This window comes from Oncorhynchus gorbuscha, linkage group LG19 (assembly GCF_021184085.1).
Source record: "Oncorhynchus gorbuscha isolate QuinsamMale2020 ecotype Even-year linkage group LG19, OgorEven_v1.0, whole genome shotgun sequence".
In the NCBI taxonomy this organism is placed as follows: domain Eukaryota; kingdom Metazoa; phylum Chordata; class Actinopteri; order Salmoniformes; family Salmonidae; genus Oncorhynchus; species Oncorhynchus gorbuscha.
In genome coordinates, this window is record NC_060191.1 from 5,840,859 (window position 1) to 5,854,199 (window position 13,341).

At 43.8% G+C, this 13,341-nt stretch overlaps 1 protein-coding gene across 2 annotated transcripts in view; it reads left to right on the forward strand.

The window, feature by feature from the left end:
* The window catches only part of cacng8b (calcium channel, voltage-dependent, gamma subunit 8b), a 74,252-nt gene that overhangs the window by 33,049 nt on the left and 27,862 nt on the right, over positions 1 to 13,341 (forward strand). The window contains exon 2 of one of the 2 annotated variants that reach the window (XM_046313333.1): positions 11,099 to 11,387. In XM_046313333.1, the coding sequence (XP_046169289.1) occupies positions 11,357 to 11,387 (31 nt within the window). In that variant the 5' untranslated portion in view covers positions 11,099 to 11,356. The remainder of the gene's footprint in view (positions 1 to 11,098; positions 11,388 to 13,341) is intronic. The other variant, XM_046313334.1, reaches the window with a different exon arrangement.

Sequence of the window (13,341 nt, forward strand, 5' to 3'; positions counted from 1 at the left end):
GTCCACGTGATGGAAGCAGTCTTGGAGTGTGGAATCAGATTGGTTGGACCAGCGTTGAACAGACCTCAGCGTGGGAGCTTCTTGTTTTAGTTTCTGTCTGTACGCAGGGAGCAACAGAATGGAGTCGTGGTCAGCTTTTCCGAAAGGAGAGCGGGGCAGGGCCTTATATGCGTCACGGAAGTTAGAATAGCAATGATCCAAGGTTTTTCCAGCCCTGGTTGCGCAATCGATATGCTGATACAATTTAGGGAGTCTTGTTTTCATATTAGCCTTGTTAAAATCCCCAGCTGCAATGAATGCAGCCTCAGGATATATGGATTCCTGTTTGCAAAGAGTCAAATAAAGTTTGTTCAGAGCCATCGATGTGTCTGCTTGGGGGGGAATATATACGGCTGTGATTATAATCGAAGAGAATTCCCTTGGTAGATAATGTGGGCAACATTTGATTGTGAGGAATTCTAAATCAGGTGAACAGAAGGACTTGAGTTCCTGTATGTTGTTGTGATCACACCACGTCTCGTTAACCATGAAGCATATGCCCCCGCCCCTCTTCTTACCAGAAAGATGTTTGTTTCTGTCGGCGCGATGCGTGGAGAAACCAGCTGGCTGCACCGACTCCGATAGCGTCTCTCCAGTGAGCCATGTTTCCGTGAAGCAAAGAACGTTACAGTCTCTGATGTCCCTCAGGAATGCTAACCTTGTTGTCAAGAGACTGGACATTGGCGAATAGAATGCTAGGGAGTGGTGCACGATGTGCCCGTCTCCGGAGCCTGACCAGAAGACCGCTTCGATTCCCCCTTTTACGAAGTCGTTTTTTTGGGTCGCCGGCTGGGATCCATTCCGTTGTCCTGGGTGAAAGGCAGAACACAGGATCTGCTTCGCGAAAGACACATTCTTGGTCGTACTGATGGTGAGTTGACGCTGCTCTTATATTCAGTAGTTCTTCTCGACTGTATGTAATGAAACCTAAGATGACCTGGGGTACCAATGTAAGAAATAACACATACTTTTTTTTTTTTAACTGCATAGTTTCCTAGGAACGCGAAGCGAGGCGGCCATCTCTGTCGGTGCCGGAAGATGGTAGCAGTTGGTTCAATAACATATTCAATTAGTTCTCAACAAATTTTAATAGATATTTCAATTTGAATTTGTTTTTTCATTACGTAGAATTCCCTGCGTGCTTTCTCTCTCAGTTCATTCACTGCATCATTAAAGTGTCAGGTTGAGCTTATTTTTAAACCTAAGTAATTGTAGTGTGTGCAGTACTCTATATATTTTGTACCAATTGAGAACTTTGGTGTAATTCCCTGAGATCTGGATCTTCTCTGGAAAAAACATTATTTTAGTATTTTGGGGGTTTACTGCCAGGGCCCAGGTCTGGCAGTACTGCTCTAGCAGGTCCAGGCTCTGCTGTAGGCCATGTGCTGTGGGTGACAGCAGGCATAGTTCATCTGCAAAGAGTAGGCATTTAACCTTTGAATAGTGGAGATTTTTCTAGAATAGTGGCCAATTCGTTGATGTAAATATTGAAGAGTGCAGGGCTCAGATTGCAACCCTGTCCCCGCCCCTGGTTAAAGAATTATGTTATTTTCTTGCCCATTTTAATGCTGCATGTATTGCCAGTATACATTGATTTAATTATGTCATATGTTTTACCCCCTACACCACTTTCAATAACTTTGCCGAACAGTCCTGTATGCCAAATACAATCAAATGCTTTTTGGAAGTCGATAAAGAAAGCGTATATATTTTGGTATTACTTTGGTGGACATGTTTATCTATCAGGGTGTGTAGGGTGTAAATATGATCAGTCATGTAATGTTTTGGTATAAATCCAATTTGGCTTTTACTCAAGACATTGTGCTTATTAAGGAAGTTTAGAACTCTTACATTTATAATACTACAGAAAACCTTCCCCAGGTTACAGTTCACACAAATGCTTCTGTAATTGTCAGGGTCAAATTTGTCTCTGTTCTGAAAGATTGGGGTTATGAGTCCTTGATTCCAGATGTCAGGGAAATAACATACACTCAGGATCAAATTAAACAGTTTTAATATAGCCAATTGAAATTTTGCGCTAGTGAGTTTGAGCATCTCATTTAGGATGGCATCAGGTCCACATGCTTTAAAAAAAAAAAAAAACATAATTGAAGTTTCTTACAGAACTCCTGGTCAGTAATTGGGGAGTCCAATTAATTTTTATTCCCCTTTATAGCTCTTTCTAATCCATTCAACTTCTCATGAATTTGGCGTTGTTCTGCATTTATGTCAGTTTGAACGGTGTTGTAGAGTATTTTAAAATGGGTCCACATGTCACCATTTTGTATCACTAATTCCTATTGTTTTTACTTTTTTTTAGGTTTTTCCAATTTTGCCAGAAGTTGTTTGTGTTTATGGACTCCTCAATTAGTGTCAGCTGCTTGCTGTTGTACTGTGCTTTTTGGTTCTGAGTGTACAACATACGACATTATAAAATCCATGTATACAAACAACAAGTGTGCGGTTAAAATTGGCAAAAAACACACACAAATGTCTTCACACAGGGTTGTGGGGTGAGACAGGGATGCAGCTTAAGCCTCACCCTCTTCAACATTTATATCAACGAATTGGCGCGGGCACTAGAAAAGTCTGCAGTCAATTTATCCTTCATTTCAATGAGGGAGTAGTACTCTGTGCTAGAAGGTTGACTGTCCGTTGGTGGTTGCTCGTCTGTGGGGTTACATAATGAAGAGGTCTGGTCTGATCCGCTCGGGGTAGAGGTATCTTTATCAAGGGGTGGCAGGGTAGCCTAGTGGTTAGAGCATTGAACTAGTAACCGGAAGGTTGCAAATTCAAATCCCCGAGCTGACAAGTTACAAATCTGTCATTCTGCCCCTGAACAGGCAGTTAACCCACTGTTCCTAGGCTGTCATTGAAAATAAGAATTTGTTCTTAACTGACTTGCCTAGTAAAATAAAGGTAAATAAAATAAAAACTAAAAAAAGGGAGTGCTTCTCCTTCTGGGCTAATTCTTTAATTTGGTGAGTCCAGCTGAAACTGTTTGGGGTTACCCTTTACCATTACTGTTCCTGACTTATAGAGATTTATATTAGCTGACTCAGAGTCCTCGTTGTCAAGTATCCTGAGTTTCCACCCCTCGTTAACCCCCCCTCTATTTTAATTAATTAATTCCCCCTGTATTTTAATTACCTCTGAACAGCGGGAGGCAGCTTCTAAGGCCTCTCCATTTGTTTGGAGTAGATTGTTTGACTCTCCTGCCACTGTTGGGCTAATGGGCTTTGAATTTGCTGTATAGAATAATAATCCTTGGTAGTTGTGAACCTTCCAGGTGATTCCGTAATTCCGTCCAAAATTAGATTGTAGGTTTTGAGTTTTGATTTGAAGTGAGGGTTATGTTGTAGAGGGTAGCATACTGTATGTGTTCTTGACAAAAAATCAAAGTTTATCTAACTCTAAATCTATATTTTTGAAAGAAAATGCTGAAAAATGCAGGAGCTCATCTGATCGTGACCTCTGCTCTCTCTCTCTCTCTCTCTCTCTCTCTCTCTCTCTCTCTCTCTCTCTCTCTCTCTCTCTGTGTGGTCTCTCTCTCTCAGCCCTCCTATCTCAGTCTCTCAGTCCCTCTCTCTGTTCATCCCTCTCTCCCTCTCTTCCTCTCTTTCTCCCTCTCTCTCTCTCCCTCTCACTCTCCCTCTCTCTCTCTCTGCATGCTGGGAGTGTTTGGTGCATGCTGGGAATTGTATGAGCGAAGGAGTGCATGTGTTGTGTGGAGTTAGATATTCAGAACTTTCTTTCGGTTTTCTATTTCTTGGTGGCATTGTTTTGTTTTCTTCTGTGCATGATTAAGGTTATTCTTTTTTGCTGCGGTAGAATGAAGTATTTTCCTTTTCGTATCGAAATTACCCTGATTCTTAAAGAAGAGCGTCTTGTTGATCGTATGGTTGAGCATGGCGTACTTCTTAAAGAGGAGTGTCTTGTTGATCGTATGGTTGAGCATGGCGTACTTCTTAAAGAAGAGTGTCTTGTTGATCGTATGGTTGAGCATGGCGTACTTCTTAAAGAAGAGTGTCTTGTTGATCGTATGGTTGAGCATGGCTTACTTCTTAAAGAAGAGCGTCTTGTTGATCGGATGGTTGAGCATGGTGTACTTCTTAAAGAAGATGATATTGTTGATCGTATGGTTGAGCATGGCGTACTTCTTAAAGGAATGTTTATTCAAGATACGCCGCTTTTTTCTCCATCAACAAGGGTAACGATTTCAAATGTACCGCCGTTTATTCCAAATGAGCTATTGGAGCGCGAGTTATTGCGCTTTGGGAAGTTCGCCAGTTCAATTAAGGTTGTCCCGTTGGATTGCAAACATCTGGCGTTGAAACAGGTTGGTCATTTCGGCGACAGGTGTTTATGTTTTTGGACTTTAGAGTTATCGTTTAAAATCAAGTATGACAATATACTGTATATGGCTTATGCTAGTACGGGTAGTCAACGGTGTTTTGAGTGTGGGGATATTGGTCATAAGCGACATGCTTGCTCGAAAAGGGAGAAGGCCGAGGGAGGGGCGCAGGTGGTCATCGTAACGCCTGGGCCCACTGATGTAGGGAGAGGTGGGCCGACAGCGGTAGAGCAGCCACAAGCACCTGTTGCTGAGGAACAAGTTATCCGTGTTGAGGGCACAGAGTTTCAACTTGTATTAGAGGGAAATGTTATGCAGCAGAAAAATATTGTTGTAGAAGGTAAGGATGTATCTGAAGAGCCAGTTCATCAGACTGGTGAGCAGGTGCCCAGTACGAGTGATGGGGTAAAGGAGGAGGTTCATGTGGAGCTAGGCTCCCAGGTAGTGGGGAGGTGCCCAGTATGAGTGCTGGAGTACTACGAGTAATGAGGTTCAGGTGGGGCTAGTCTCCCAGGTAGTGGAGGAGATGCCCACTACGAGTAATGAGGTTCAGGTGGGGCTAGTCTCCCAGGTAGTGGAGGAGATGCTCACTACGAGTAATGAGGTTCAGGTGGGGCTAGTCTCCCAGGTAGTGGAGGAGATGCCCACTACGAGTAATGAGGTTCAGGTGGGGCTAGTCTCCCAGGTAGTGGAGGAGATTCCCACTACGAGTAATGAGGTTCAGGTGGGGCTAGTCTCCCAGGTAGTGGAGGAGATGCCCACTACGAGTAATGAGGTTCAGGTGGGGCTAGTCTCCCAGGTAGTGGAGGAGATGCTCACTACGAGTAATGAGGTTCAGGTGGGGCTAGTCTCCCAGGTAGTGGAGGAGATGCTCACTACGAATAATGAGGTTCAGGTGGGGCTAGTCTCCCAGGTAGTGGAGGAGATGCCTGGTACGAGTGATGGGGTGCAAGTGGGGAGTGTTGAAAGGGAGTTGGCAGAGGGGAGTCAGTTGTCTGGGGCGTCAGCTGAGGAGGATCGGGAGAAGGATATCTCTTTTGATATGATAGCAGCTGGTGACGACTCAATTTACGATCTAGAGGAGGTAAATGGGTTTCTGGATCAGACTTTTGGGAAATCTGTCAAATTGGCAGATTATTTTGATGTTGATAAGTTTGTGAGGTCAGCTGTGATGTTACAGAAGACGGTGGGGTTAGACCAATTGAGTGAGAAGAAGCGGTTTCCCTTGAGGAAATGTGTTACTGCTGTTTTACTGCAGCAAAAGGTGGTGGGAAACGTGGTCAGGTTAATAAGAGAAGATTAAAATAATGATGATGAAAATGCTTCATAGGGTGTCTTTTTTCTCTTTGGTTTCTCTGTGGTTTCTTCTGCTTTTCCTTTCTATTTTCTACATGGAGGTACTAAGGGTAGGTTCTCTCAGTATTAATGGGGGAAGGGACAGGAATAAGAGGGCTTGGGTATTAGAAGTAATAAAACAGAAAAGGCTTAATGTAGTTTTCCTACAGGAGACACATAGTGATGAGGAAAATGAGGTTGACTGGGGTATGTGGTGGGAGGGGCAGCATATACACAGTCATTGTACTAATTTCAGTGCTGGGGTCTCAATCTTGTTTTCCTCAGGTTTAGGGGTGACTATGGTATCTACAACAGAGATTGTCAAGGGTCAGGTTTTATTGGTCAAGGTGGATGTTATGTTTTTGAATATTTTTTTAATGTTTATGCTCCTAATGAGGGTACAGATGTACAGATGTATTTGATCAAATAAAGGAAACCTTAAGACAGTGTGACCAAGAGGGGTGTATGGTTTTAGGGGGTGACTGGAACTGGACAGTGGATTTTCCTGTTGATCGCACTGCTGAAGAACCTCACCTGCGTTCAGCCACTTGCCTGTCTGGCCTATTAACTGAGTTTGAGCTTTCTGATGTATGAAGAGTAAGGAATGCGAAAGTTAGGCAGTACACATGGCTAAAATTTAATGTCATGTCAGTGCAGCAAGGTTAGACAGGTTGTATGTATCTGAGCAATACTGTAGTAGGGTTGGAAGGTGTGACATTACTCCTGTGGGTTTCTCTGATCATCATATTGTACTGTTGATATTCACCTGTCCTGTCCACGAAGGTCATCACCTTACTGGTATTTTAATGTTACATTGTTACATGATGTCATGTTTTGTGAAAGGTTTGTGTTGTTTTGGAGAAAATGGAGGGTTACAAAAGGGAATGTTGAGTCCTTGAGACAATGGTGGGAGGTTGGGAAGGCCCAAATACGAGTATTTTGTCAACAGTATACTGCTCTGTCTCGTATTGAAGTTAAAGAGACTATCAAGGCCCTTGAACAGGACATCAAATCTATTGAATTGAAGCTGCTCACTCAGAACGACCCTGGACTAGTCATGAACTTACAGGACAAGAGACATGAACTGAAGTTGTTTCTGCATGAAAGAGTGAAGGGTGCCTTGATTAGGTCTCGTTTCGCTTCCCCTCAAGGATAGTTAAACCTAGGACAGTCGACATTGCAACGTAAACAGATGGTCTGCCTTCGTCTCCCTGATGGGAAGGTGACCACGGATGACAGTGAAATGCGTCAACATGCTGTGGATTTCTACTCGGCCCTCTATAAGGCGGAGGATTGTGACTCTCTGTGTACTGAACAGTTGTTACACGGTCTTCCTCAATTGGGACCTGAGCAGAGAGTCGCATTGGACTCTGACATTACACTGCAAGAGCTGTCCACAGCGGTTATGCAGCTCTCAGGCCGAGCCCCTGGCATCGATGGTTTACCATCTGAGTTTTATAAGCACTTTTGGGGGTCTATTCGGGAGGATTTTAATGAAGTGGTGTGCGAATCTTTTCATGAGGGTTCTCTTCCTGTATACTGTCAACGTGCGGTGCTTTCAATGTTGCCAAAAAAGGGGGATTTGTCTCTCATAAAAAAATTGGAGACCTGTTGCTTTGCTGTGCAAATGTCTCTCAAACAGGTTGAAAGAGTATCTGGGATTGTTGGTCCACAAGGACCAGTCCTACTGTGTGCCTGATCGCTCTATCGTTGATAACTTGTTTCTGATAAGAGATGTTTTAGACATTTGTAAACTGTCTGATGTAAATGTGGGTTTACTTTCTTTGGAATAGGAGAAGGCTTTTGATCGTGTGGACCACCAGTACTTGTTTAAAACAATGAAAGCCTCTGGGTTTGGGGATGTTTTTTGTCTGTATGCTGGGGCCTCGTGTATGGTGAAGGTGGGGGGTGGTTTGAGTTGCTCCATCCCTGTCCAAAGGGGCATCAGACAGGGATGCACAATTTCAGGGCAGTTATATAGTCTAGCGATTGAACCAATGCTTTGTTTTTTAACCTGTTGTGACGAGCAATCCCGTATCGGGGATCCTATTTATAGCCTCAAGATCATTACCATAATGCAACGTTAACTATTCATGAAAATCGCAAATGAAATGAAATAAATATATTAGCTCTCAAGCTTAGCCTTTTGTTAACAACACTGTCATCTCAGATGTTCAAAATATGCTTTTGAACCATAGCTAAACAAGCCTTTGTGTAAGAGTATTGATAGCTAGCATAGAATTAAGCCTTGCATTCAGCATGCAACATTTTCACAAAAACAAGAAAAGCATTCAAATAAAATCATTTACCTTTGAAGAACTTCAGATGTTTTCAATGAGGAGACTCTCAGTTAGATAGCAAATGTTCAGTTTTTCCAAAAAGATTATTTGTGTAGGACAAATCGCTCCATTTTGTTCATCACGTTTGGGTAAGAAAACCCCCGAAAATTAAGTCATTACAACGCAAACTTTTTTCCAAATTAACTCCATAATATCGACAGAAACATGGCAAACGTTGTTTAGAATCAATCCTCAAGGTGTTTTTCACATATCTATCGATGATAAATCATTCGTGGCAGTTGACTTTGTCCTCTGAACAAAATGGAATGCGCATAGAGCTGGAGATTATGCAATAATTTCGACAGAGGACACCGGGCGGACACCTGGTAAATGTAGTCTCATGGTCAATCTTCCAATGATATGCCTACAAATACGTCACAATGCTGCAGACACCTTGGGGAAACGACAGAAAGTGCAGGCTCATTCCTGTCGCATTCACAGCCATATGAGGAGACATTGGAACACAGGGCATTCAAAATCTGGACCATTTCCTGTATGAAATTTCATCTTGGTTTCGCCTGTAGCATTAGTTCTGGGGCATTCACAGTTAATATCTTTGCAGTTTTGGAAACGTCAGAGTTTTTTTTCCCAACGCTGTCAATTACATGCATAGTCGAGCATCTTTTCGTGACAAAATATCTTGTTTAAAACGGGAATGTTTTTTTATCCAAAAATTAAAAGAGCGCCCCCTATCTCAAATCAAATCAAATCAAATCAAATTTTATTTATATCTCGACGAAGTTATCTCGACGAAGTTAAGAGTGAGGCTTACTGGTTTCTCTGTGCCAGGTGTAATGAAGGGTCCCACAATAGCACTGTCTGCGTATGCAGATGATGTGACAGTTTCTTTTACAGGGGGAGAGGATGTTAAGGTTCTCTCAAATGCTTTAAAGGTGTATGAGGGGGCCTCCTCAGCTCGAGTTAATTGAGGAAAGAGTGAATCGCTGTGGGCAGGTCAGCTTCAAACGGGGTCCGTTCCACGGTTACCAGGGGGGCTTCAGTGGGGCAGAGATGGGATGAAGACTTTGTTTGTTTTTTCTAGGCTCTGATGGCTTTCAGAAAAAGAACTGGGAGGGTGTATTGGAGAAAGTGTGTGCCAGACTGTCAAGATGGAAATGGTTGCTACCCCAGCTGTCTTATAGGGGAAGGGTCCTGGTAGCTAATAATCTTGCTGCCTCTACCCTTTGGCACAGACTAATGATTTTACAGCCACCAAAGGGTCTGATACAAGAGCTTCAGAGGACCCTTGTCAATTTCTTCTGGTCTGGACATCACTGGATTAAAGCTGCAGCCCTGTACCTGCCACTGCACGAGGGTGGGCAAGGCCTGGTGGACATTTCCTCTAGAATAATGGCTTTCCGGCTTCAAGCAGCCCAGAGATTGTTGTACAGAGACGGTTCTAGCTGGGTCAAAACAGCCTACATACTGATGAGGAGAGCAGGCTGTTTGGGCTTAGACAAGCACCCTTTCCTCTTAAAGCTGGAGGGGGGTGATTTGCCTGGCCTGACTCCATTTTTATGAGTCTGTTATGCAGGCTTGGAGAGTCCTTGTCAAGTCCCGTAAGGCCTGCGCGCCACCAGGGATGTGGGGAGAAAGAGCGGGGATCTGATCATCTCGCCTATTGAGGAAGGTCGTCGTTGAGGTCTGCGACTCCTTGCCAGTGCTTCATCTGCAGTATGTGACTGATACTTCCAATTCTGATCGGTGGAAGGAGGGTCTGGATCATGTGTACCCTGCACTGATTGTTAGTGCTGCGATGGGGGCATTCGTGGAGGATGTGCGGATGCTGCTTTCCTTCAATACCCCGGAGCTGGGGGAGTTCAAGGAGGTGGGAAAGAAGGCCATGTATAGAATATGTGTAAAGGTGTCCCATGCCTCTCCCCTGGAAGGGGTCAAATCGACGAGGTGGGCGGGTGTGCTTGGTCCAGGTGCCTCTCCAAAAGGCTGTTGGCGATCATTATACAAACTACCTATTGGTAAGAGGACAGCTGACCTCCAATGGAGGATAATACATGGAGCTATAGCCACCAACATGCATCTGGTACACCTGGACCCTGCTGTTGGGGAAGGGTGTCCATTCTGTGCTGAGTCTGAAACTCTGGCACATCTGTTTTTACTGTGTCCCAGGTTGGTCGGGATGATTGACCTGATCAAGAGCGTCTGCTAAATGACTTAAATGTAAATGTAAATGTAAATGTAAATCACTGATTGGTTCTCAACGTTGGGAGAGGTTTTCTCTTTCCAACTGTATATATTTGGGCCAAAGTACAGGTTCAGTCAAAAGGGTGTAGTTGTGTTGCTTAATTTTATGTTAGGGGCAGCAAAATTCGTGATATGGAAGACCTGAAAGAACAGTATTCGGGGACAGGTGTTTGTGGATGTGGTGGGAATGCTGGAGGGAATGTTGGCAGCGAGACTCGGAGTTGAGTTTGCCTATTATAAATTTGTCAACAATATTGATCTGTTTTTGAGTATATGGGGTATTCAGAGGCTGTTGTGTTTAGTTACTATGGAGGAGGAATTGGATTTGTGTTTTTAATTGATGTGTAACTGGTGTTTTGTATGAGTATTTATTGTGTGGTGGGCCCCCAGACTCAATAAAGATTATTTAAAACTCAAAACTCTCTCTCTCTCCCTCTCTCTCTCTCTCTCTCTCTCTCTCTCTCCCTCTCTCTCTCAGTCCCTCTCTCCGTCCAATGTCGCCATGGTAACAGTGCTGAGTGCACCCTCTCTACACTCCCCCTTTCTCGCTCGTCTTATTCAGACCAGATCTGTTATTTCCAGCTCTATATTCAGATGCACCATTTGTATTCTATTCTATGTTATACTGGTATGAGAGAGGACTTGATAGTTTTTAGTGTTTTAGTTTTCTGTTATTTGTGTTTTTACAACGTGACTTTATAGCGTGACCTATCAATAGTCTGAACTTTCTGAGATGATCACAGTTTTTAGATAAACAGGCCTCATAACTGCACAGCTATAAACAACTAATGTTATCATTCTCCTTCTTCTTCTTGTCTTTCTTTGGCAGTAGCCCAACTACCATGTCCTCCTCAGTGACTGCTTCCTGTGAATAAGAGGACCAGAGCGAGAGCGTCCAATCACAATCAAGCCTCCACCAGCACATCTTTCCAGTGAGAGAGAGAGAAAGAGATAGAGGCCAAAGAGAGAGAGAGAGAGAAAACGAGTGCAGGAAGGAGAGGGGGAGAGAGTGAGAACAGTCGATGGATGCTGTCCGGATTGAGGGGACAGCGCATTCTTCATTAACGAGGAAAAGAAAGATTTCAAAATGGAGTCGAAGGATAGAAACTCGGCGGCAGGTAAGTCTTACCTCAGCTGATGTAAATGTACACCTTGGTAACGCAATGGGGTCCCACTTTACATCAAGTGGCACTATAATCTATGTATTTACGTGGTTATTACATAGGCAGGGACAGTGTGATTACGTTTCAGGTTCACATTGTTAATAGTATTTACAACTCTTATACCCGAGTGCGCTTTGCACAATTTCAAAGATTTGCAAATGAAGTCACAATGGAGATACATGTGTCATCTAGAACAGCAGGTTATGGCCTAGGGTGAGATGAAGACAAATCAAATGAAACTGTTCAGATGTTATCGCAGGTGTAGCGAAATGCTTTTGTCCCAAGCTCCAACAGTGCAGTAATACCTAAATAAATCAAATCAAATCAAATCAAATATATATATATAAATATAAAGAAAGGAATGAAGAAATATGGGAATATTAGAACAAGCAATGTCAGAGTCCAGAATATAAATCTATATGTATATGATGGTGTGTATAGACATTATAGACACTATATGAATAGAAAAGGTGTGTACAGCAGTAGTTGTACAGGATGAGCCTTGACTAGAATACAGAATGTACGTATGAAGTGGCTAAAACAGTATGTTAACATGATTAACGTGACCAGTGTTCCATGACTCTGTACAAAGGGCAGCAGCCTCTAAGGTGCAGGGTAGAGTACCGGGTGGTAGCGGCCAGTAACAGTGACTAAGTTCAGGGCAGGGTGCTGGGCAGAGGCCTACGTAAGCATCCTGTAAAGGTACATGAAGTGGTGCTAAAACCTGTGCAAGGGGACCAGAGGGGTATACTATGGTGGTGGTGGAGGTAAGAAGAGGATAGGAACACTGATACTGTATAGGATTGATTGTATAAGCCTAAATGGTTGGTTGATTGATTGATTGATTTTCGACAATGAACACAGAATGCACTGTTGAGCTTTGTTCCTGTATGTGCTGATGTTGCTGCTGTGTTCCTTCACTGTGATTATGTATATTGAGGTGTGTGTGTGTGTGTGTGTGTGTGTGTGTGTGCGTGCGTGCGTGCGTGCGTGCGTGAGTGTGTTGTGTATTCTGCGCTAGCCCTGTCTATGCTGATTATGTGGGGGAGAGAGTGGTGTCATGGTCATGAATATGGAGCACATTGAGGTTCTCAGTGTAATTTGCTGTGTTCACCATCAATTCCTTCCCGTTAAGACGAGTCAGCAGTGTCGTCCAACCCCTCTTCCAAGGACACCTCATATAACCACTTATACACCTCATACCTCTGCCTCTTTCTCTCTCTCTGCATCTCTCTCTCTGCCTCTCTCTGCATCTCTCTCTCTGCCTCTCTCTCTCTGCCTCTCTCTCTCTCTGCCTCTCTCTCTCTGCATCTCTCTCTCTGCCTCTCTCTCTCTGCATCTCTCTCTCTGCCTCTCTCTCTCTGCCTCTCTCTCTCTCTGCCTCTCTCTCTCTCTGCATCTCTCTCTCTGCATCTCTCTCTCTGCCTCTCTCTCTCTCTGCCTCTCTCTCTCTGCATCTCTCTCTCTGCCTCTCTCTCTCTCTGCATCTCTCTCTCTGCCTCTCTCTCTCTCTGCATCTCTCTCTCTGCCTCTCTCTCTCTCTGCCTCTCTCTCTCTCTGCATCTCTCTCTCTGCATCTCTCTCTCTGCCTCTCTCTCTCTCTGCCTCTCTCTCTCTCTGCATCTCTCTCTCTGCCTCTCTCTCTCTGCCTCTCCCTGCCCCATTCTCTCTCTGCCTCTCTCTCTGCCTCTATCTCTCTTTCTCTCTTTCTGCCTCTTTCTCTCTCTCTATGCATCTCTTTCTGCCTCTTTCTCTCTCTCTCTATGCATCTCTTTCTGCCTCTTTCTCTTCCTCTCTGCATCTCTCTCTGCCTCTTTCTTTCTTTCTCTCTCTCTTTTTTTTCTCTATCCTCTTTCTCTCTCTTTCTCTCTTTCTCTCTCTCTTCTCTCTCTCTTTCTCTCTCTTTCTC